Genomic DNA, 22,178 nt, shown 5'->3' on the forward strand with positions numbered 1-22,178 from the left:
ATCTTATTTTAGACTGTAGTTAAATGGCAATCTGCACAAAAGCATGCCAGCTGGAGATGCTTTCGCTTCCAAGCTATTTCTTACTCCATCTTCCTCTCCCCTCTGTTGGAGTTTATTGCTCTCTTAGTTCTTCTAGCAGAGTGGTCGTACAAGCACTCCCAAGTCTGCCTCAGGTAAAAGCAGCCAGGTTAAGTTAAAACATTAAAAAAATTATTTTAATTGACCCATACAGTTGTGTCTGAAGTGAATCATAAAGAACTTACAGCAACTGTTCCACAAGTGCAACTGTGGATGTGGTAACTTCTCCCATTGAGGAGCAGCAACAAGCACATTGGGAGTACTGTGTTCTCCTGGTGGAGTGGGATCAGGAAGTGGGTGTCTGTTTCAGAACCTATTTCATTGCTTTTCCTCCTGTTTTAAAGTTTTTTAAAAGCCTTTTTTAATCTGGGGGTATCATATTCCGAGAGAGCTTTTATTTGTGCTTAAGCACTGAGTTCAGATAAGCGGTGGTTAGTGGGGCACAAAAGAGCCAGGCTGCCTTGCCATCTTGTACCCTGCAGAGTCCGTCCCCCCGCTATCACGCATCCGTGGGAGATGGATTCTGGGACAAGATTTCTTTAGAACTGGTACCTTAAACTGCTCCTCACCACGGTCTTTGTTATGGAGAAGACTTTACTGAGGACTGTAAAATTAAATGAAAGCATCTCCGTAAGCAGTCAGAAGTTGAGCCTGATAACCACTGACGTTTGTGTACTGTACCCAAATGTCAGATATTCCTAGGACAGGATCTAAAAGACTACACCAAGGCAGTATTTTTTCCTGTGAGAGGATGTAAATTCAGAGCTTTGTACAGAGCGCTTTGTACAGAGCGCTGAGCTTCTGAGTCAGAATGTGAACAACTTTAGGGTTTGTAATTCCCATGTGGAAGCAGTGTATCACAAAACTCTTAAAGGTGAAAGGCAGAACAAAGTGTAATATCTTTTGCTTTTGCATTTCTTTGATAGAATTACTTCTTTCAAATATTTTGCGGTTATATGTATATTTGAAATAAACCAATTTTTATTGAGTAGATAAATTTATGCTTTTAAGCTAGTACTTGAACAGCTGGAAAAAGTTTCTTGAATTAAAAAAAAAAAAGGAAAAAAAGGAAAAAAGAGAGACCCTGAATGTACAGAATATCTGACTTGGTGGGCTACTAAATTCACATATCTAGTGAGACAGACTAGTGGTCTGTCGATGTGGGACAGAATAAAGCTAAGCTCCATAAGAAAGGTGCACTCTGACTGTCTTTTGAAAGGGATTTGGTTTTGTTTGACTGGGATAGGTCTTGATCTTGTGTGGTGTTTCCTAGGTACTCTCTGCCCTCGACATACTCCAGCCTCCACACATTGACTATTTTGAAGAAATGTATCCTAAATATAAAATAGAGCATCCTAATTGAGGTAGGTGTAATTTTCATTAGCTTAGAAACTGCAAGTAGTTGGTGGAATCTGTGGAATCTGTGTAATAGAACTATAAAAACTTTGAGCCTGTATCTGAACAGTTTTATTTAAAGAAGTGAACCTCTACTATCAAGAACTCTTAGCTAATGTTAACGTTGGAGGTGAAATGGTGCGGGATTGAACACGACGCTTTGAATACGTAAGAGCCAGTAAATGCAGGGCATTGCAGTATTTACCAACAGATACTGCTGCTACTAATGGTGATTCCCCCAAAATATGCTACTATATCCAGAAATTAACTTCCTCACAGTTGTTAGTACCCTAAAATACTTTCTGGTGTTTTCAGAGTGCTACTGTCACATGCTTTGAAACCATGACTTTTCAGAGACGTTTCAGCTGACTACTTGGGCTGTGGCTTTCCTTGTTCAGCCTCTATCTTGATCCTTTTGCAGACTTTGTTTGGCTTATCTTCTATTTTTGGGGTTGGGAATTTCTGCATTCTTAAATACTGAAAAGTCAGCCGTTGAGCTGGGTAGGCTCTTGCTGACCCTAGTTGGAAGAGAAATTCTGTGACTCAAAAGCAGGTTGGTTTAGTACTTACTCTAGTTCTTAAATTGCTAGAAATTACTCTACCAGAATGCATTAAGTACACATTTTCATGGTACAGAAAGTATCTAGAAATATGGTGAGATTTAGGAAAAAAAAAATTTTAAAAAGGGCTAATTGTGTTGTCTGCAGAGACTTTACTAGCTACAGACCAGGAATCATAATAAAGATTGTCTGCCTAGATTAATCCCACTGTCTGTTCTCTTCTTTATGCTATTTTAAGAATTTAACATGCTAAGATCCAATTTTTTAGATGTTTTTAGCTAATAAGAAATGAACTTATAATTTATCACTGAATGAGATTATTTGTTTATATTTTATTTTTTATGTGTGTAGTAAAAAAGCTCTTCACCAGACTCCTGCCCACAACATTTTTAAGATTATTTGCAGAGTTTTATGAACTGTTCAGATATTTTTACAACATGCTGTTAGTAACAAAATAGCCTTTGTAGACTTTAGTAAAAGTGATATTTTAGAGAGCAGATAATCAAATATCCTAACACATTGACATTTCCATTATCTAATTAGCATTTCGGTACAGGGATCTTCCATACAGCCGAGGTCAGCTAATAGACTGTGAGTTTTCTGTGGAAAACCCCAAAAGCAAACACTGAAAATTAAACTCAGTGCTGAATTGTTGAAAGCGAACACTTGAATCATAGCGCGCTCAATGATGTGTTATCTTTATACTGCTGCTCCTTTTACAGCTTTGGTCGTGGTCTTTCAAGTTTATAATTCATGACCAAATTATATAAATAAAAACTTCCTCCCAAAACCAAAATTGTTACCAAAATCTCCTTGTAAATCAGGCAGGGCATAACGAAATGTCTGTTATAAGCTTATGTGAGACACCTGCCAATTACTTTTCATCTGAAAATGTGTGCATATACATTCAGGAGCATATATAAAGTGTTCTGATGGAGGATTTGGGTTTGTTTTCTAAAATTATATAGTTTTTATACAATTGTAATTGGGACTCGAGAGCTTTTCCTGTTACCTGGATGCGTAGTGATAGTCAGGCTTAAAACCAAATTAATGCCTTTCCACATCAGGTGTTATCTTACAAGTAGCTTTACTATGTTGGGGTCAGTCTTCAGTGGAGGCGCTTGAGTTGGAGTGCACCAGCTTACCCTTATGATTAGACTTCTGAAGGTTGTTTTTTGATTACTGATGGGTCTTAGCTGCTTTTTTGTATGACCCTCTTTACCAGACAATTAATGGGTGGAAAATTGTCATTCTTTATTTTTAGATAAACTGAACTTTGTGAAATATGGTTTGATCTATTTATAATACCTTGAACTGATTGGTGAACAGAGTAGGTGTATGTTAACCAAAGTACAGCATGATTTACTGATTCATAAACAACTTCTAGGACTTTCTTGTATGAATGTTAGGTAAAGCTCTTAAATTTTGCTTTGATATTTCTTTCATGTGCACAGCATATACATGGTCTTCAAAAACTGGATTTTGGTTATTTGCACTAGTTCAATGCCCTCATTTTCTAACAAGTCATATGAGTAATAAATCAGATCTAGGTTAAGGATTACTCCTTCCGTGTAATTGTACAATCAAGAATATTTAAATGGGATAAGCTTATTTTTATGAGCTTAGCTACTGCCAAGTTTTGAATATAAAACCAGAAATGTTAGTTTCCTTCATGGTTAACTGATTTTAAGTCATTCTGACTAGTATTTTATAGGGTTGTCTTTTTTTTTAATTTGTTTGAATTTCTTGGCTCTTAATATTGGTAATAGAAGACTATTTGCTTTGCATAGTCTTCTTTCTTTTGAAATAATTGCAGTAAGTGCACTTATGACCCTTAAATTCATTAGAAGAATGAATAGGTGTTTCAATTTATATGCACATTTTTAATTGCATGTGCTTCTGTTATTGTAGTATAAGGAGAACTTATTTCAGAATCGTTTTAAAAAGATCAGATAACTATATTTCATATTTGGGGGCCGTAGTTGTAAATACTTCTCCAAAAATCTTCTGCTATTGCTTGTCCGTCTTCTTTGACGCATGCCATAGATTGGCATTTCTAAATTGCATAATTAGAGGTGACTTGATGGCAAATTTACTTATTAATTTTACCTATAACAGAAAAGTCAGCAAATTTTAAGCATAAGAAATAATTAAGACAGGCATTTGATTAATTACATTTATTTTTTTTTAATAATTGTTGCACTATTTTTACATGAACTGGGTCTTCATTTTTCATGTTTTGGGTGTTGATACAAAATGAGGATGTTCTAGAAATATTTCTTCTAGGAAGCTATAAAGTTTGCAGAGAGTTAGAAGAGAACAGAGGTGGCATCACAAACTAAGCTTCATATGATCCTAATGTAACAACAAGTCTAACTAAAGTATACTAAATAGGAGAAAAACCCTTGTCCCCATTTTATAGAAAATCCTGAAATACATAAGAAAGAGTTTTGTTTTGTTTTTAAAAAAGCATGTTTCTTGCAGTGTCACGCAGATAAGACACCTCCACTCCACTGTTAGCATTCAACAAGTCCTGCCCCAGGACTTGTTCACAGAATGCTGGCCTCTTCCCAGAAAACTAGTCTATAGAATTGCTTTCTGAGGTATGCAGAGACCTCATAAAGAAGGATCCAAGTCATTCGGAGGATACCACATCACAGACTGTACTTTATACCTTTTCAAAATTTGCCTGTCACTTCGTAAAATATACCAACTCAGCGAGTCTTCCAGTCAACAGAGTAAGTGAAGTTCTTTTGTGCCATGCATTTGCCTTGATAATTATTCTGAAGCAAATTGGTACATTTGTAGTTCTAATTTTATACAGCTACTTAACTAATTACTGCTGTCAGTAGCAATTTTTATCTGGTAGTAATGTTCAGCTTAGCTGCATATCAGAGCTCCAGTGACCACCTCATAGCCAGCATATTTTATCCTTCGACTTAAAGAAGAAAACTGCAAGAACCTGTTTGAATAGTTGATTGAAATCCCATAGGGGGGTTGTAGTTTGTTTTTGCTAAACATTTATAGTACTGGCCGGAGTAAAGTCATTGACCCACTTGGGTACCAGCTGTTTAAGAAGCTGCCACATTTGTAAAAGGCAGAAACATGAAGCAAGTGCTGCTTTCACTCTTGTTTAGAGACCCTCATTAAATTATCTAGAGACAATAATCAGATAGCTGCTGCTCAAGTTAATGGCACCTCTGAGCCCCTGTCAAGAGAGCTTTATTTAATGCGCAACAGACCTGGAGTGGTGCAGGTGCCATTTCAGGCCCTCATTTAATTTAAGCTGCTTTAGTTGGCATGGCAACTAGTTGAGACATCTGGGAGACATTATGCTCGGGATTGAGATTTAGGAGGATTTGTGGCGTAGCAAAACAAAAATCTTATCATAATAAAATGCAGAGTAATGCTTTTGGATTTTTTTTTTAATATTTTACATTAAAAATGAAATGTAAAGATTTGTTGCAGCCATAAGGTAAAAACCAAATTTCAGTGGGCTGGTATAAATATTTAAGAGGGCCTTTGCAAAAGGAGAAGACAAATTAGAGGATTAGAAATTATGGTGCTGCAGGGTTGGGTTTTTCTTTATGATTTCTTTATGAAAGCAATTTTAATTTGATGGGGGTTTTTGGTCAAAAATTTGGCAATATTTCATTTATAAAATTAATTCTGATGTGCTGTGCTGATGGCAGATGAACAATTTGGCAGATAGGGATTTGGCCGGATAGGGTTTGCAGAGCAACAGATGGAAGGAGAACATTGATTGGGTAAAGATGAAAGAGAACGTAAGTTTTCTCTAGATTGTTATAAGTGCAACTTGACCTCTGCCAATTAATTGATGGCAATGGTAAGAACAAGTAGAAGTTTCTGCTGAAGCTGACTTGCTTACTGTGTTACTGAGATAAATATCTTGACTGAAGTCAGGGTTTGCTGTTACGTAGCAGACTTGATATGTAGCAGAGCTGGCTATAAAGAGCGTTGAACCAACTGCCAGGCTCCTGCAGGATAATGGGGAGGTTTCACAACAAACCAAACCCCTCAACGTTGACCTAGTTAGTTAGCTTTGCTTTCAGAGGAAAGGCCAGGATGGCACACTCATAAAAATACCACTGCGAGGTCGATGAGTTCATGAAGTTACCGGAGCTCGTGCACGGCGGATACAGAGGACAAGTGGGACCGAAGCGTGTGACTGGCTCACGTACAGCAGACCTGTCTCTTCCTGCCGAGCGGACGCAGAGCCGTACACGCTCCCGTGCCCAGGGAGCGCCCAGGTGGAGGAGGGATGCTGAGCTGTTGCCAATTCCAACAGATGAGCAGTTTGTGGTTTTGGAAGGCTGAGAGCTGACTGCTGCTTCACCTTGAACCTGGTACACCAAGGGAGACACTAAATTGAGGCCCAGGAGATGCAGTTTTATTTCCATCTCTCTCCTTGATCTTTTGCACGACCTTGGCAGTGTGCACCACGTCTCTGCCGCATTTTTGTCTGTTTTGAACTTTGCAGGGCTTGGTGTGACTTGTGATGCTTAACACTTAATGCAGGGCTGTCGGTGAGACGACCGATTCCCTGCTGTAAAGTAGAAGTTCAGTTAACATGTGGCTACCGGGTTTTACTTTCTTCAGCCACAGACATAATAATATCTGAGACCTTTGTTTCAAATATTACTGCTAAAGTTAGCTTTTAAAGCAGTAATGTTTCTTAATTACCAAGCTTACTTGTTGTAAAAGTTGAAAATTCTCAGTATTGCACGTTAAATCCTTCTTGAAAGTTGGGGTGCTGTGAGTTTGCCTTAAACTGTTCTGGCCCGCAGCTCCAAACCAAAGCTCCGTTTACGAGGGGTGTTTGTGAATGAAGCGGAGCACAGCAGAGGCAGCTTCTCTGCAGCTCGGTATGCTCTGCATCGCTGGCCGCAGTAGAAGCTGTCTGTCGCTAACTGCCCTGTGCAACTCGTAGGCAGCCTGTGTCTGTAGTGTCCCGAGTGTTTATCGTCATGATTTTTGCATGTGTTTTATTCCTGGAAGCTATTCAGGAAATGGACACCTTGATACTGCTTTTGTGCGTTAAGATATGCTGCTATGTCTTCCATATTTCTCCATTTTTGAAACATTTAGTGGTTTTAGTGCTTCCTGAATAAACACAATACCCTTCTTAACGCACACCTTACCTTAGTATAAGCCACAGCATATACAAGTCTTTGGATCTTCAAGTATTTGTATAAACTACCAGTGACATGACGATTGCTGTGTTCTGTGTATCTGTGAGCATGTGGTGTCTGTTTGGTTTTTTACTTTTTCCTCTAGGCAGAAGTTTGTTTTCTTTTTTTTCTTTTTCTTCTCCTGGTATAACTCGGAAGAGGTTTTATGACTGGGATTTGTATGTGTGTGTGTATATGATGCTTGAGAAGGCAAAATATGGGGTACTGGATAGATTTAGGGAAGCGTATGTATTTATAAAAGTCTGTATTACTGATTGTGTAGCAACCTGCAAGGTACTTTTGATAACAGACTTTCACAGGCTTCCACTTGCCACTTTGTCTGGTTAAACCACGTTGATGTACGTCCACTATGAAGATGCTACTTTAGTTGTTTGTAATTTATGGCTTACCGATCTTAAGGAAAAATTTAAAGGTTTCAAGATGCCATTAATTATATTAAAATTTTACTTTGTTTTCTGAGCCATAATTTGACTTTGGAGTAATTTTGTAACAACTACCTTAATGCAAACACTACTTTATTGAGTAATCTGTTTTCTTTCACAACCTGTTTTTTATTTTCATTCTTGTAAGAGTCTGGAGACTTGACCTCTGAAGAAGCTTTATTCTGTTTTACTCGATGGCTCTGACCTGTAAGAGCTCAAATTCCTAGGAGTTAGAGTAAATGTTTCAAGAGATTATGTGCTGGACTTTCTGCTTTTGCCTTAACTAATAAATTGAAGATATGTTGTCACTGAATTGATGCAGAGTGACCTCCATAAGATTATCGTCTCTCCTCAGCCACTCAGCTCGGATCATGTCAAAGTTTTTCTTTACCAGATTTTAAGAGGTAATTTTTCTTCTTTTAAATTTAATGAAAATTATATAGTAGTAGTTCATTTTTTTTCTCTGTTTCTTAATGTTTACTCTCAAGACATCCTTATCTTGAATAAGTTTCCCATGGAAACTTGTTCTTTTTATTTCCTATTCCGAATGAATAGCAAGCGTAATTATCCTAGTTATAAGAAAATGGCAGCCCTGCTGCCTTCCATGATAGTCACAGGTAAAGATGGCAAGCCTTACGCTTCAGCTGCGAAGACTCTTTCAATGGCCTGTGCGAGTCTTCAGGTGGGTGGGTGTGTTTTAACAGTCCTCCAACGCTTTTTGAATCAAGGTACAGAAAGGACTCCTAGACTGAGCCAAATTGATAAAAATATGTAAGTATACCCACTGAAGGCATTCTGGAGAACAGCCTAGTTAAAATTGTTACGGAACAATCCACTAAAGTTTGATTTTTAGTTTAAAAAATTTACCATAATATAGTAATTACAAACTTGATTTTTATTTTTTTTTAGTCCATTTGGAAACTTTTATCCAAGAACATCTGATCAGTGTTAGTCCAGTTGCTTTTCCATTGGCTTTGTTTGAGTACTTTCACTGGAATAAGGTGAAAGTAAACAATCAATTTTATCTAGTAGTAAATAAATAGTAGATTGTATTCATAAAGCAGAGCAAAGAAATGTAAATGATATCCAGAATTAGTATGGGCTATTCCAGGTGCCTGTTGTGCTAGAGAAAATACTTACAGTCCTAAAGGAGAAAAGGCATTTGTGCCTCTGTGGTTACTGAGTTTATGGTGACTGGGGGAACACTCAAAACTCTAATTTCTATCCAAACGGCGATGCACAACTGTCGGTTAAAGTTTGTCTAAGAGTTACTTGAATTCTCATTCCATTTGGCCAGGCCTTTGACCTGAGAGCTCAGTGTTCCCCACTTTAATGCTATTATTTATTTTTGCCCTCTCTGACCCTACTTGAATTGTGGCCATTTTTCCATTTGTCCATGCTTTGTAGTTCCTGTGCATAAACAACTTCTCGTTGGTATATTTTCGTCCACTGTACTTTTTAGTGAGGTGCTTTCTGCATTACTTTCATTTTCTTGAAAGATCAGAATTACAGCTTCAGGGACTGAGAAAGCACACAGGAAGCACAGGTCGTCTTTCTTTCTAACCGCCTAAATGTTAGAAACATCCCAATGGCTGTGCTCAGACACCCCAAGTTCATTAGCTTTAGCTTTGAATTTTTGCAGAAAATTAAGAAAAGAGCTTAGGCTTTACTGTAATTTGGGCTTGTATTCTCTTAGCCTTGTTTTACATTGTCTGCTGCTGGCTTATGAGGTTTTAGTTAGGAAAAAACTGATAAAAAAAAATGCAAATTAGCTTGGGTTTAATCTGAATTTATTTCTGAAGTGCAGCTGTTACCTAGGAAATTGTTAAGTCACATTTTAGTGCTACAGAAGTTAAAATTGTTACAGGGAAACAGAGCAGTAAGAGCTGTATGTCAGTATTCCAGTGCTGTGATTAGCAGAGTATCCATGTCATAACCAGGGATGTGATGTTTGGATTTCTAAAAAAAAAAAAGACTGCTTAAATTACTTGCTCTGTCCAGTTTGTGTATTCCAAAAGTTTTATCCTTTCGTTGAGTGACTGAATGTATACTAGAGATGGGAAGTTAGAATCGTATAAAAAATGAGCCGATGGCAAAGTCTTTGCTGATCAGGAGTTGCAAGACCTTCCAGGAAAATGTTGTCAGCCTTAAGCTTCTTTTAAAATGAAAAAAAGGTATTTATTTTAATTTCATTTAATATTTCAGGTCTGAAATATCTACATTCTGCTGGCATTTTACATCGAGACATTAAACCAGGGAACCTACTTGTGAACAGCAACTGTGTTCTTAAGGTGCTACTTAAATTTATTGAAAATGTACATATGTATATGCTGTTCATGATAAATCAGTTGTTATTTTTTTGAACAAAAACGTTTAATATGAACACTTTTCCTGAAAGTCATTTTAAAAGAAAAAAAATCCCACAGATCCTTTAAAAGTGATAAACGAACCAAACATCTTCCTTTCCTCTTTTCTCCCTATCTCTCCCCCAATCTATGAAAGCAAGATAGACACAATCCTTTTGTTTGACTCGCGTGGGATCTCGTGTGCCCTGGGCAGCTGAGAAGGGCAGGCGATTTCCTCGGGTATTGAATGTTGGTGCCAAAATAAAGGCACACATACGGAATGCCCAAGGCTCTTCCATTAACAACTTAGGCATATGAAGTGTTGGAGGGCTTAGGCGTGTTGTATAGCTATGCCAAATATAAAAAACTTAAGTTTTGTTCACACTGATTTGCTAAACATTCTAACTGTGAAAATTCAGGTCTGTTTTCTTAACCCCTCTGGTTCAAGAAATTTTTTGATAGTTTTCAAAAGCCAAAGTGAGTAGAAAGCTGAATCTTTCTGTACCATTTTGAGGCATATCATGAACAAATGCAGTCTGCTTTGGGATGAAATACTCTGTACCCAAAGATTGGCAATATGTATCTTTTTTTTCTTTAGTGCAAAGGTTTTTAATCTTTTAGATTATAAATATTGTAATGCCAACTAAAAATGTACTGTGATTTCAAATAAAATTGTAGAAAGCTTAAACGGATGTGGAATAAAGTAGCATGATTTGTTCCTATTCCCCTTTCCCTTTGCTTATGCAGTTACAGCAGATGATCTGATTTATTTAAATGCTAGTTTGGAATTTCCTGCTTCGTTACCAGAAGGTTACCTATTTGATATGCATTAAGTGTTTTGGTTATTTTAATTTTTTTATTTACCTTCTCAATTTAGATTTGTGATTTTGGATTGGCCAGGGTGGAAGAATTAGATGAATCTCGTCACATGACTCAGGAAGTTGTCACTCAGTATTATCGAGCTCCAGAAATCCTGATGGGCAGCCGTCACTACAGCAATGCTATTGACATCTGGTCTGTAGGCTGTATCTTTGCAGAATTACTTGGGCGAAGAATATTGTTTCAGGCACAGAGTCCCATACAGCAGGTATAATTAAATTTCCCTTTAAAACATTTTCTACTGCATAATTGCATGGAATCAGTTCTACTGATGCATTTTGAACCTCAAGCTTGCTTTTGTTTTGCTTGGTTTACACGCAGTAAAAACCAAGCTACTTGGAAACGCCGAAATGATAGCTAGCTTCCAGGCAGTATTAAAAGTAGTGGTTATTAACGTTAGCTTTTGAAATGTGTATTTTTTGTAACCCTCTGTAATCTGCTGCAGTACCAAAGCCTGCCATAGCATTTTACTGAGATAAGGTAAAGGTGATATAACTGGCATCAAGCTTTTTGTAACAACTAACATGAGAAAGTACTAAGTTTTCTGTCAGTACATAACTGGAGGTACAGTATTGGCACTTGAACTGTTTAAATTGCCAATTAGTACTATTGCTCAGACCGCTTCATTTTAGTAATGGTCAAGTGTATAAGAAGGTATTGAATATTTTTTTTATGTTGTATAGCTGTGGCTAGGTATAAAACCATGAGATGCACCAGAATACTTCATCACCATTCCAACAGTAAGGAAACGAATGTAATATACATGTGTCTCTAATAATCTTGAAGTGCTGTTTTTCCAGTAGATAGAAAATAGTGTCTGCAGCAAGATATTAGATGGATGCATTTATACTTCTATCTAAGAGAAGGAACAAGATGTGCTGACATAAAAATATTTATCTTTAATGTTACTAGTATTCACCTGTAGATTAGAAACTACATAGCATTAAAATTGTGAGATTATGTGTATTGATTGACAGGAAGTAAAAACACATTCCAAACTTTTGTTAAAGGTGACATTCCAAACTCCTTACTTTCCCTGTATGTTTTCACACATAGCATTTTCAGGGGGTTGAGAGATACTCATGTTAGCATGCTGTTTTCAACATTCGTATATTTTAAATGTTATGTATATATTTTTTCAATGCTGTGTCCTGTCTAGTGGTACCTATCACATCCCAAGGAGGGACTTGCTAGTCACACGAGACAGCACCGATACCTCGTGTGAGCGCAAGAAGCAGGCCTCCTCCCCAGACACACCTCTCTCACCCTTGTGAAGAGACTGCAGGGGAGAGACGCAGTCATGTCATCAGAGCTGCTGGTTAAATTGACGGCTATTCTCTTGCAGTCTCAAAAATATTTAAGATGTCCTAGTTTTCCAATCTTTGATCCTTTGCTATGCCGAAGCTAAACATATATGTGATTTTAATAGCCTTGGCTATCCTTCTTGAAATTTAAAGTGCAAAGACATTCATCAGATAACTCTAGAATAGCATTATGGGGTGGGTTTATTGGGTGGTGTTCACTTTATTTGATTGAAAAGTGGTATAAAGCTACGTAAGAGTTCCTAGATCTTCTGTGATCCCTGTGCAGCAGAATGGTTTAAGAAGTAATCGCCATATATATTTCATGTTCTGAGAAATTCAATACCGTTCAAATGTGGATGGAGTCTATAGAAGTGCCTCGGGCCGGTCAGTGTTCTGCTCTTTCCTTATACCCGTGCCATGCCCCTTAGCGTAGGCTGTAGACGAAGAACAGTTATCCCATACGGCCCATGGAGTTGGCCAGGCCAGCAAAAACTCTGATGTCAGGAGAGCCATCATCAGGCTAAAGTTTTTCTGGTAGAAAAATCAGAGAAGAGATCATTTTAAAACAAACTGTACTGCAGTTTTTAACTCAAATCTGTGATGAAGAAAGTGAACAAACCTTTATATTATAAACCAGACTGGAACTGGTGATTTTACTATTTTAAACTTTGGATAGTATCATGTTGAAAGTGATGACTATATCTAAATTGCTTCCGCAAGTTACAATAGCTAACTTTTGATAAGGATTTTGTGGGATTTCTTACAAAAGTAAGAAATGAGATAATCTATACTGACACTTAGATAATCGGAAAACCTTTCAAATATAGTTATTTCCTAACACCTCCCATTTTTGCTTTTTACTGATACTATTTAGAATAGTTAGCATTTTTGTACAATACAACTTTTCTCTTTTTGTTTAAAAATGCATTTTTAAAGTTGCAAATACAAGTTATTTTTAGCTATATGTCCAGAAACATCTAATACATGTAATTTTATCTTTCAGTGCATCGGTGGTGCAGGAAGGGTGATCTCTGACTTTCTGACTATCTGTGGGAGCAAGTGCCTTTCTCTGCTTGCTTGAAAGACTAGTCTGCACGCTGTTTTGTGAAAGACAGGTTATAGAGTGCTAAGTTTTAACCACCTTCCTAGGTTAGCCAGCTCCTCTAGTCTGATTTTGCTAATTATTATTTAATCATCCTTAAAGATAACCAGTCACGTGCCTGAGACAGTAAGCAGAATCTGTTCGGGAGGATCAGAGTGTCAGGAAGAAAGGAGAATCGGGCAGATGCTGCCAGCCCAGTGTAGCCATTTCCCATCAGCTGTAGCACGTACATGAAGTTGCATTTCTGGCACGTCGTGCAGCCAGCCTTTGACATGTCAGCACGCAGGTACGCAGGGAGGAGAGGCTTGCTGCTTCATCAGTGTACCGGGGTATGCCTGCTGCTGGACGCCACTTCTGTATGTCTGACTTCAGCCACGGTTAGCTGAGCAGTTAGCGCATGCCAGCAGGAGGGGATCTGCAGAGCGAGGGGTAGTCGGTGCTGAGGACCTGACGCCCCCTTTTTCCACAATTCAGAGCAGAGACGTGCTTTGGAGTGGACCTGGTCTGCTTGCACAGCCTGGATGCCCACTGGCAGATGAAGTGCTTGAGATGTTCTCATGCAATGCATCCTCCAGTTAGTCCTCTCTGAAAGGAGCCCAGTGCCTCTGCTCTGCTCGGTGCAAACCAGGGCACGGGCAGCGGCAGCAGCCGAGAAGTCAGCTTTGAAAGTGCACTTCTGACCTAAGATAACAATAATGTCATGGTGTAGATTCTATATACCCGAAAGACTTGAAAATCATGCAACTGAGGTCAGTTGAATTAAAAATTAATGCTTTGTAATATTTTTTCTATTTTTACGCTAAAATTTCGAGATATATTTCATAATACTTCAGAAAAACGTGGTTGATGACTGATGACGTGCATCTAGATAAATGAAATCAGACCTCCTCACACTCTTCTGTGAGTGTATTGGAAATATATGGGCTAAGACAAGAGAATTTATATCTCATGAGGTGTTAAACATAAACTTTCAGGAGATCATTATGAAAATTGTTTTCAGTGCTTGTAACCATTAGAATAAAGTGTGTGTATTTATATCCATATCTATATATAGAGAGATATAAACATATATTAACATATCATTGCTGTGTGCTTCAGGAGTAGTCGGCTGAAAAATACAGGTGTTTAATGCAGTCTACATTCCCTAATACGCTGGTATAATTTATTATATTACTTCTTATATTTTGTAAATATGTTGATCTGTTATAATATCATCTCCATGTGTCTATTTCTCAATTATGTGTTTTCCACATCTAAAAACCTCAAGGTTTAGGATTTTATTTTCCTGCCTAGTGTTCCATCTCCTTACAAACGTAGGTCCTTTGGTGTCACCCCTCTATGAAGTTAGGCTGGCCCTGGCCGCGCCGTGCCCCGGCAGACGGGAGGACACGTGCTCAGTACAGGTTGTGAGGTTGCGCGTACCTCGAGGCGCTGGGCAGACCCGTGCTTCCGCTGGAGAGCGGGCAAGGACGGAGGGAGCACACCAGCGAAGAGTTACACGGTGCGGTGTGTAAGCAGCAGTCACACCGACAGCCAGTGGGTGATTCTCACGCTTGCCAGGCTGGGGTAATGGTGATAATGGGTTTATTCTTGGAGGAGAGCTCTGCAGTTGCTCGTTAGCACGACTCACAAGGGAACTCTTGGAACCAGGATGCTATCCCACCACTGATGAGACTCTTTGGTTTTGCTTGACTTCTACAGAGTTTTTTTTGGTTTATGCACTATGGGAGTATGCTTACACACTTTTATAGAAATAAGGTGAAAGCTTGTCTGTTGCTTTCCAAAAAGAAAAAGGTGAATGAAATGTCATTTCATTTGAAGTTGAGACCAACGTTAACTACAGCATCATCTTTGCTTTTTTTTTAGGTAGCTTTTTGTTTTCCACTCCTTTTCTTTCCTCTGGTGCCAGACAGATTTTTTTTTTTTAAACTTATTTTCCTCATATATTGGAATTTTTTATATAGTATCTTCATACTGTAGTTCTGAGTTTTTTTCCATTTTCTATAGTTTTATTCCTGTGGATGGCAAAATATATTGTGTAAAGTAAAGCTGACCTGTTTTTTTGGGCTTGTTTTGTGTGATATATTGGTATGCAATACTGACATTCAATTAAGAATATTTGGGTTTTGGAATGAGTAACACTTCATTAACAGTACTTAACAATTTTCTTAATGATGTAAAATTGACTTCTAAATTGCAATAAAATATTTTACTAAACCGGTAAACAGAAAACGCTCCCAAACTTGAAAATCAGCTTTTTCAGTGAAATTACAACTGTTTGTATTTGCTATCTACTAAATGTATAGGTTAATATTGTAATTTACTATCTGTAAAATAGTGGTTTTGAAGTGATTCGTACCTTAAATGTAATTTATTTTGGCTTAAGAGTCTGCTATCATAGTGAAACGTATTAACATGTGTCTAAGACCTCCAATGTGTATGTTCTATACCTACAGCTGGATTTGATCACAGACCTGTTGGGAACACCGTCGCTGGAAGCAATGAGGACGGCTTGTGAAGGCGCCAAGGCACACATACTCAGGGGTCCTCATAAACAGGTAGAGCTGGAGGTTGCCGGCCTCTTTGTACGCTTGGGCAAGACAGTCTGTCGATCAGCGCCATAAATTAGGATTTCCTCTATGTGGGATACTACTGCTGCGTCATCGCAGTGTTTCACATCTTGAAATTCTCACCCATTGGTGAAAGGCTTAGCAAGATACTCAAAACTGAGATATAACATTCAACATAGCTGAAGTAAAAGTTAATTAAAAAAAACCCTAATAAACCAGAGAAAAAAAGCAGGATGATTTCATTATGCTGACTGGACAATTAAAAGGGCAAATGAAATGTACTGTTAATAGATACAAAGAAATGCTTATGCAGGAATCCATAGTGCAGTAATAAAGCAATGTCTATCCAATATGGTCATTTTTATGATTGTTAGATAGCAAAAATTAACAAAATTAATAACCTCTACATGTTAATATACCAGATCTTTCCAGTAGTTAAGTTTGCATCTTTATTTTCTGCATGTTGAAGTAATTTCTCAAATGTCTACTCACCACAATAGTAGTTACCATAGAAATGAGCGGTGAATATATATTCTGCTATATTATTAACATGTGGGAGTTCTGCCTCCTTGGCACTTTTGATTCACTACATCAAGTTGTCTCTATTCCATTTTATGACAGGTGTTTTTTCTTTTAACATTTATAATAGGAGGATTTCCTTAAGACTTTCTCTAACAGTTTTAAAACAAATCAAGTCTATTTTTTTTGCTGTCACATGGTAGAAGAGTTGTAACTTTTAAGCATGTAGTCCTGCACTTTCAAGGTTTGAGATGTTTTAAAAAAAGTTTTATAGTGATTTGAAGCTTGGAGAAATACATCCACTATAATTTATATATATAAATATGTAACAGTATACAAATACATCGATACCTTATAGAATACATTGGTTTAAACTCTGATAATTTGATAATAACTTGACATTTCCAAAGTGTGGTAGTTGTGCTCTTGGTAATAGAAAGCAAGAAGTCTGGAATGTATTTGTTAGCCTTGTTCAGTTTGTTAAACCAGGATGTTTTATCAAGACTTGAAGTGGGTACAAGAGTATCTTCTGATTCTCTAATCCCAGCGCTAAGGCTATTCTTCTGCAAGCCCCTGAAACTGTGTGTCTGGACCCATTCAATACCGGAATACTGAAAAGCAAGTGAGGTGAAACGGTATACAGAGTTTCCAATGCAGATTTAATGTCCTATAGCCGCTACGCCATAAGCAATAAACCATAAGCAGTTAGTTCTGTGTCTCGTGAGGCAAACAACAGTCACGGAGTGCCACAGCAGCTGGACAGTCGCTGGAGTCGGTGCGCTCGTTTGCAGCTTGGAGTTAGGGGGTTACGGTGCATCTAGTTGGTTTCTTTAATGACATTTCTCTGTCTTCAAGCACACTTTGTGTTCGAATGCAAATTCATGGCTTTTTGTCTTTTAAGATGGAGATTTTGCTGGTTATAAATAGCTAAATGTTACCAGTTTCTTAATTAGATTAATAGGGAGAGAAAACCAAGTTAGAAACTGGTGATTACTTTGTGGCACAAACTATTTTTAATCGGTGTAGGTGAGCACAGTAGGAGTTAAAGGGTAAAGCATTTTGCTGCTTTATGTAAAAATAGATTAATGCATGAAGTTTCGGATTAAAAAACCCCCACCGCACTGTGTGCTGGCATAATGAAAATTTACATACTATGTAGACCTCTTTGTCAGTTTTGTATTTAAAAATTTGACTTCAAACTAAATTTAAGTGAATTGATCAAGTTGCTTAACTGGCAGCCCTAGGAAGAGCGTCTCCTCCCACAGTCACGGCGTACCGTACGCTGGGAGTTGGACTTCCCTGTGCTGTAAAATGGGTTGGAGTTCCTTCCTTCCTTCCCTCCCTGTTGTGGCCCTTGGGTCCTCAGTTAGGGAAGAGAGACATCCAGTACGATGCATGTTACTTGCTAAAAGACCTGACCGTTGATTCCGTGGTAATCAAATCTTGCAGCAATTCAGTTTTTACCAATTTCTTCTGCCCTTGGTAGTACTCTTGTCAGGACTGGTTCTGATCTCTAGCAGTGGACTTGATTGCAGTCTGCCGGAGAAATGCTGTCCCCAAAAGCTGCATGTTAGCAGATGCTCTTGGAATGGCAGATGAGCTGCAGGCAAGGGGCGTAAGTGTAGCAAAAAAAGTGCATCCTTGGATGCAGCAGGTTCCAGAAGTAAGGCATGTAATCATGTGTTTTCTGCCCCAGTATATGGATGAAACCCACTTGATCACAGTGCTTGGATGACAGTGCTTTTTTGTGCCAATGGTGCTTATTAATTAGAAGAACCATATGAAGTTGCCAAATATTATAGCTTTATATTCTGTAGACCGCACTTAGAAACGAAGGCTGCGAAGTGCTTAGCGCTGTATTTGGTAGTTCAGGGTTGACGCAGAGTGGTGTCACTGTGGAGGGGTAGTTCGTAGATGTACTGGCAAATTTACAGCAACTAAGTAATTTATATTCGCTTGCTTTGCTAAACAGGTAGAAGCGACAGACGCCTGCCAAATACTAGCATTGCATACCCGTTAACAGTCTGTGTAGAGTTCATGCAGTTCTGGAAATCCTGTGGATCCATGCAAATGTAATATAGAGTCTAAGTTTGCCAGTGAATATTGTCCCATAAATACTCTAGCTGGCTTTCAATTGATTTGTTATATTTTATGCAGAATGTTTTACTCATTTCTGTCAGCCGGCTAGTATTTTCTTCCCACATCTCAGTAGTAATTAATCACAGGCGCTAGTGAAGCACTCTAATTCTTCCTGCCCTAATGGCTCTTCCCAACACCTGCATTCACTAGCTAAGATGAATGCTGTTTGAATTTTCATGGGAGGAATACGAAGGTGGGTGCGTGGCTGCACGGGTGTGTGATGGTTTATTTCCGTGGGGAAGGAAATTTCAAGGTGGTTGGAGTTGGAAGTAACACACTCCATAGTAGGAATTTTCTTTGCAGCAGTGTCTGGCCTAATACCTATGGGGCTCTTTTTTTCCTTTGGCTGGGGGTTTCGTTTTCTTTTTTCAATAGGTTGGGGGTTTTGCTTTCTTCTGAGTTTGAAAACTGAGACTTCCTTTCCCCCATCTTACTCTTTTTTTTCTTTTTTTTCCCCCCCTTCACTTCAGAGGAGTAACTGTTCAGTTGTTTTGCCAACACTTTATTTACTTTGAAGACTAACTGTAGTGTGCTCTACTGCTGGTCTTTAAGCTAAATAGAAATAGGAATAATGTCAATTAAGCAGGAAAGTATTTTACTTGATTTTAGAAACTGACATTGTTATGGCTTTAAAAAAACCCAAAACTTTGAAGCTCATCCCAGAGAGTCTAGGATATAGCTAATGCTTTAAAATGACTGGCTTATAACATTAAAGTAAGCTTTTATTGTTGATGTTTTGGGTCTTTTTCATTTTGGGCAACTTCAGGCAGTACTTCTTCCCACGTGTTAGGAATGTGGGGACAGGGGTTTTCTTCGCATTTTCATACCTTAGCGTTAACTTTTGATTCCAGAGTCAAAGGAGACATTCAGGCTAGAGAGTACGTGAAGTTGGAAGTGGTCAGATGGAAACCTTACATACCGAGTAAAATCTTGTTAAGCTATTATCTGCTTGTCGAAGTGGCAGGGCCTGACGGCATGGCCGAGCCTGGAGCAGCGTTTCCGTACAGCCAGAGCCGTATAATCCCTGTTCTCTCAGCACGTTTTGCTGGGGCTCTGCGCCTGCCTCCGGGTCCGTACCTGCAGGGAAGGTTATGTGCGTGAATTCCCAGGAAGGGCTGGATGTCGCCAGTCTTTACAATCTCTCTTAACATGGGTATTTCTACCACGAGGTTTTTTCACTCTCAACTGAAAGTGGAAACTTTCGGAACGGGCAGGCTGTCGTGCTTGTGAGCGTGAGCAAAACGAGGAAATATGGGAGGAAAAGGATCCGCCGAGCTGATTTTTGTGGGGCTGACCAGAGCAAGAATCACGCCGCTGCTGTCAGCTTCTGGATTGTTCCAGCTTTTTTAACCATGCGGTTCATGCCCGAGAACACCCCGTTCCCCCTCCCCCAGTCCTTCAAGCCCTGGTCGTTGGCCTATTTATGTAAAATGCTGTATGCCTGAAGGTCATTTTAATTGTACTAGATGTCACTGCCAGTTAGATATGGATCGCCTGGGTAAGGAAAAGCAAAATAATCCATAATTTGGCAGTGATTGAGATCAGAAAAATGAAATACTGGAAATGATGTGGTTAATCAAACCCCTGAGCAGCTACAGCTTAAAGTCTTGTCTATATCGAAAATTAAATAAATTAAAAAAAAAAAAAAAAAAGGTTTGCCCAGGGATTACATCTGAACTAAGGAAAATAACAATTAGATCTCTCTTACAATTGCTAAGTTTTGTGATACTGATTATAGTCTTGTTGGAAAGCGTTAGGTAGTGCATGTCCTTTTTAACAAGAAGTTTGTCCTTGGTAGCTATAAAATAATGCGTGCTGTAACAGTGTTTTCTTGCTGATGGATTTGACAGGACAACTATCTGTACTTTTCTTTCCCTATTTCCCCTACAGCCATCCCTTCCTGTCCTATATACACTTTCCAGTCAAGCTACACATGAAGCAGTTCATCTCCTTTGCAGAATGTTGGTCTTTGATCCAGTAAGTACGATTTACAATTATTTCTAATGCTTTTTGTTTTAACAGTTTTTGTTGTCTGCTACTTAAATTAATATTTTACATAAAGGACTGCTTTAGCTGATTTTCTTCTACATTGCATTTCAGTACTTTAGGGTCTGTAAAAGATATAAAAATATCATCTTATAATTGGTCAATTAATTCCCCCCTGGAATGGGGGTTTTGCATTTAAAATCTAGTGGGCTTTTGAAGAAAGCTACGATAGAGTGAGAAAGATGAGGGTGTTCATGAATCATGCTATCTTTTCCTAGCTAGGTGTAGGTAGCAGAACATCAGATACTTTGATGCAGTTCTAATTAGAGACGCGTGGGTGTTCATGGTCTTGCAACACACAAAAAATTCCTTCTACATCCACACAGTCACATAACGGGATCTTTTTCCCACTGAGCATCTGTTTTTCTAATAAAAATTTGCTGCTGTGGATTTTGGATTTCATCTCTTGGGCTTGCTATACAAAATTGTCACTAGAAAATCTGATACTGAACCAATGTTCCTAGTTATTTCATCTTTACAGGAAAATCCCTAACATTTCAAATGAAAAATAGACAAATCAACTGACCTGCAAAGGAGGAAGCTTGTCATTGATAAAGGATTCAGAAGGCAGTACCGCCTTATTTTTTTTTAAACCTTAAGATCGCTTTACTGAAGAAAAACATAGAAATGTTAAATCATAACCTCCACTTAAACAAACTTTAACTTTTTTCCTTTTGAACTCCCTCAACACTCAGAATATTATTATTCCCAAATCACATTTGTATAAATGGTTTGTTTTTTAAAGAATCAGGACAATCCATTAGAACAGGTGATTTTAATTTCATCTAAGAAATGTGCTGGGAATTGGGACACTTGGGTTGTATGTCAAGCTTTGCCGCTGCTTTTGCTCTGTAACTTTGAGCAAGTCACTTTGGTTCTGTTTGGTTGCGTGGTTTGGGGTTTTGTAATTCACCTATAACAATGGATTTCATTACACTCTGAATTTGCAGTAGCACTTCTGTCTGCAATTCTTTAGAAACAGATAGCATTCTCCTTTTTTTGACGGGATGCTGTTGGACACCTAGAGGCTGAGTACTTTGAGTTGTGCACAAAAAAAGTCTTAGTCATGTGGAAGTTGACTTTATCATTTAAACCATTGCTCTGACCACTTTCTTCCCTGCACTTCCTTCACCACTTGTTTTCTGAAACTTGATGTGTAGAATATATCCTGAATTATTCTGTTATCAGTGATGCTTAAATTTGTGTTTTACTTTAAATATGCACTTAAGGACACATTAAAAAATGTTTTTGCAGAGTATGGAACTGCAAAATGCTGTATTTGCTAACATTTAATTCTTTGGGCTTATTTTGATGTATTGTAGGATTCATAATTTTAAGGTTAGCTGGAGAAAGTAATTATTGAAAAATCATATTAGCAGCATTTTCTATCATTAGCTATGTACAGAAAGGTCAATGTCATTTTAGCGATGCTGCTTGTTTTTAGGTAAAATCTTCCCCCTAGTGGCAGTGTTTGCAGATCCCAAACATGTCCTGACCTGAACTAATCCTTTAACATGATTAGGCGTATATAAAACAATTCAGAATTAATTGATGACTAAGTATTCTTTAGACTGTTTCAATACCTCTGAAAATATCCTAACTGTTT

General features: G+C 38.2%; 1 protein-coding gene across 4 annotated transcripts in view; it reads left to right on the forward strand.

The window, feature by feature from the left end:
* NLK (nemo like kinase) overlaps window positions 1-22,178 on the forward strand; it is a 63,740-nt gene that overhangs the window by 35,142 nt on the left and 6,420 nt on the right. For all 4 annotated transcript variants that reach the window (XR_008579867.1, XM_054847443.1, XM_054847444.1 and 1 more), the window contains 6 exons: window positions 1,352-1,407; window positions 7,966-8,072; window positions 9,874-9,959; window positions 10,891-11,100; window positions 15,755-15,856; window positions 20,417-20,503. Coding sequence is in view for 3 of the 4 variants with exons in the window: in XM_054847443.1 (XP_054703418.1) it covers window positions 1,352-1,407; window positions 7,966-8,072; window positions 9,874-9,959; window positions 10,891-11,100; window positions 15,755-15,856; window positions 20,417-20,503 (648 nt within the window). In the remaining variant the exon portion in view is untranslated. The remainder of the gene's footprint in view (window positions 1-1,351; window positions 1,408-7,965; window positions 8,073-9,873; window positions 9,960-10,890; window positions 11,101-15,754; window positions 15,857-20,416; window positions 20,504-22,178) is intronic.

The sequence above is a fragment of the Grus americana genome, chromosome 19 (genome assembly GCF_028858705.1).
Source record: "Grus americana isolate bGruAme1 chromosome 19, bGruAme1.mat, whole genome shotgun sequence".
In the NCBI taxonomy this organism is placed as follows: domain Eukaryota; kingdom Metazoa; phylum Chordata; class Aves; order Gruiformes; family Gruidae; genus Grus; species Grus americana.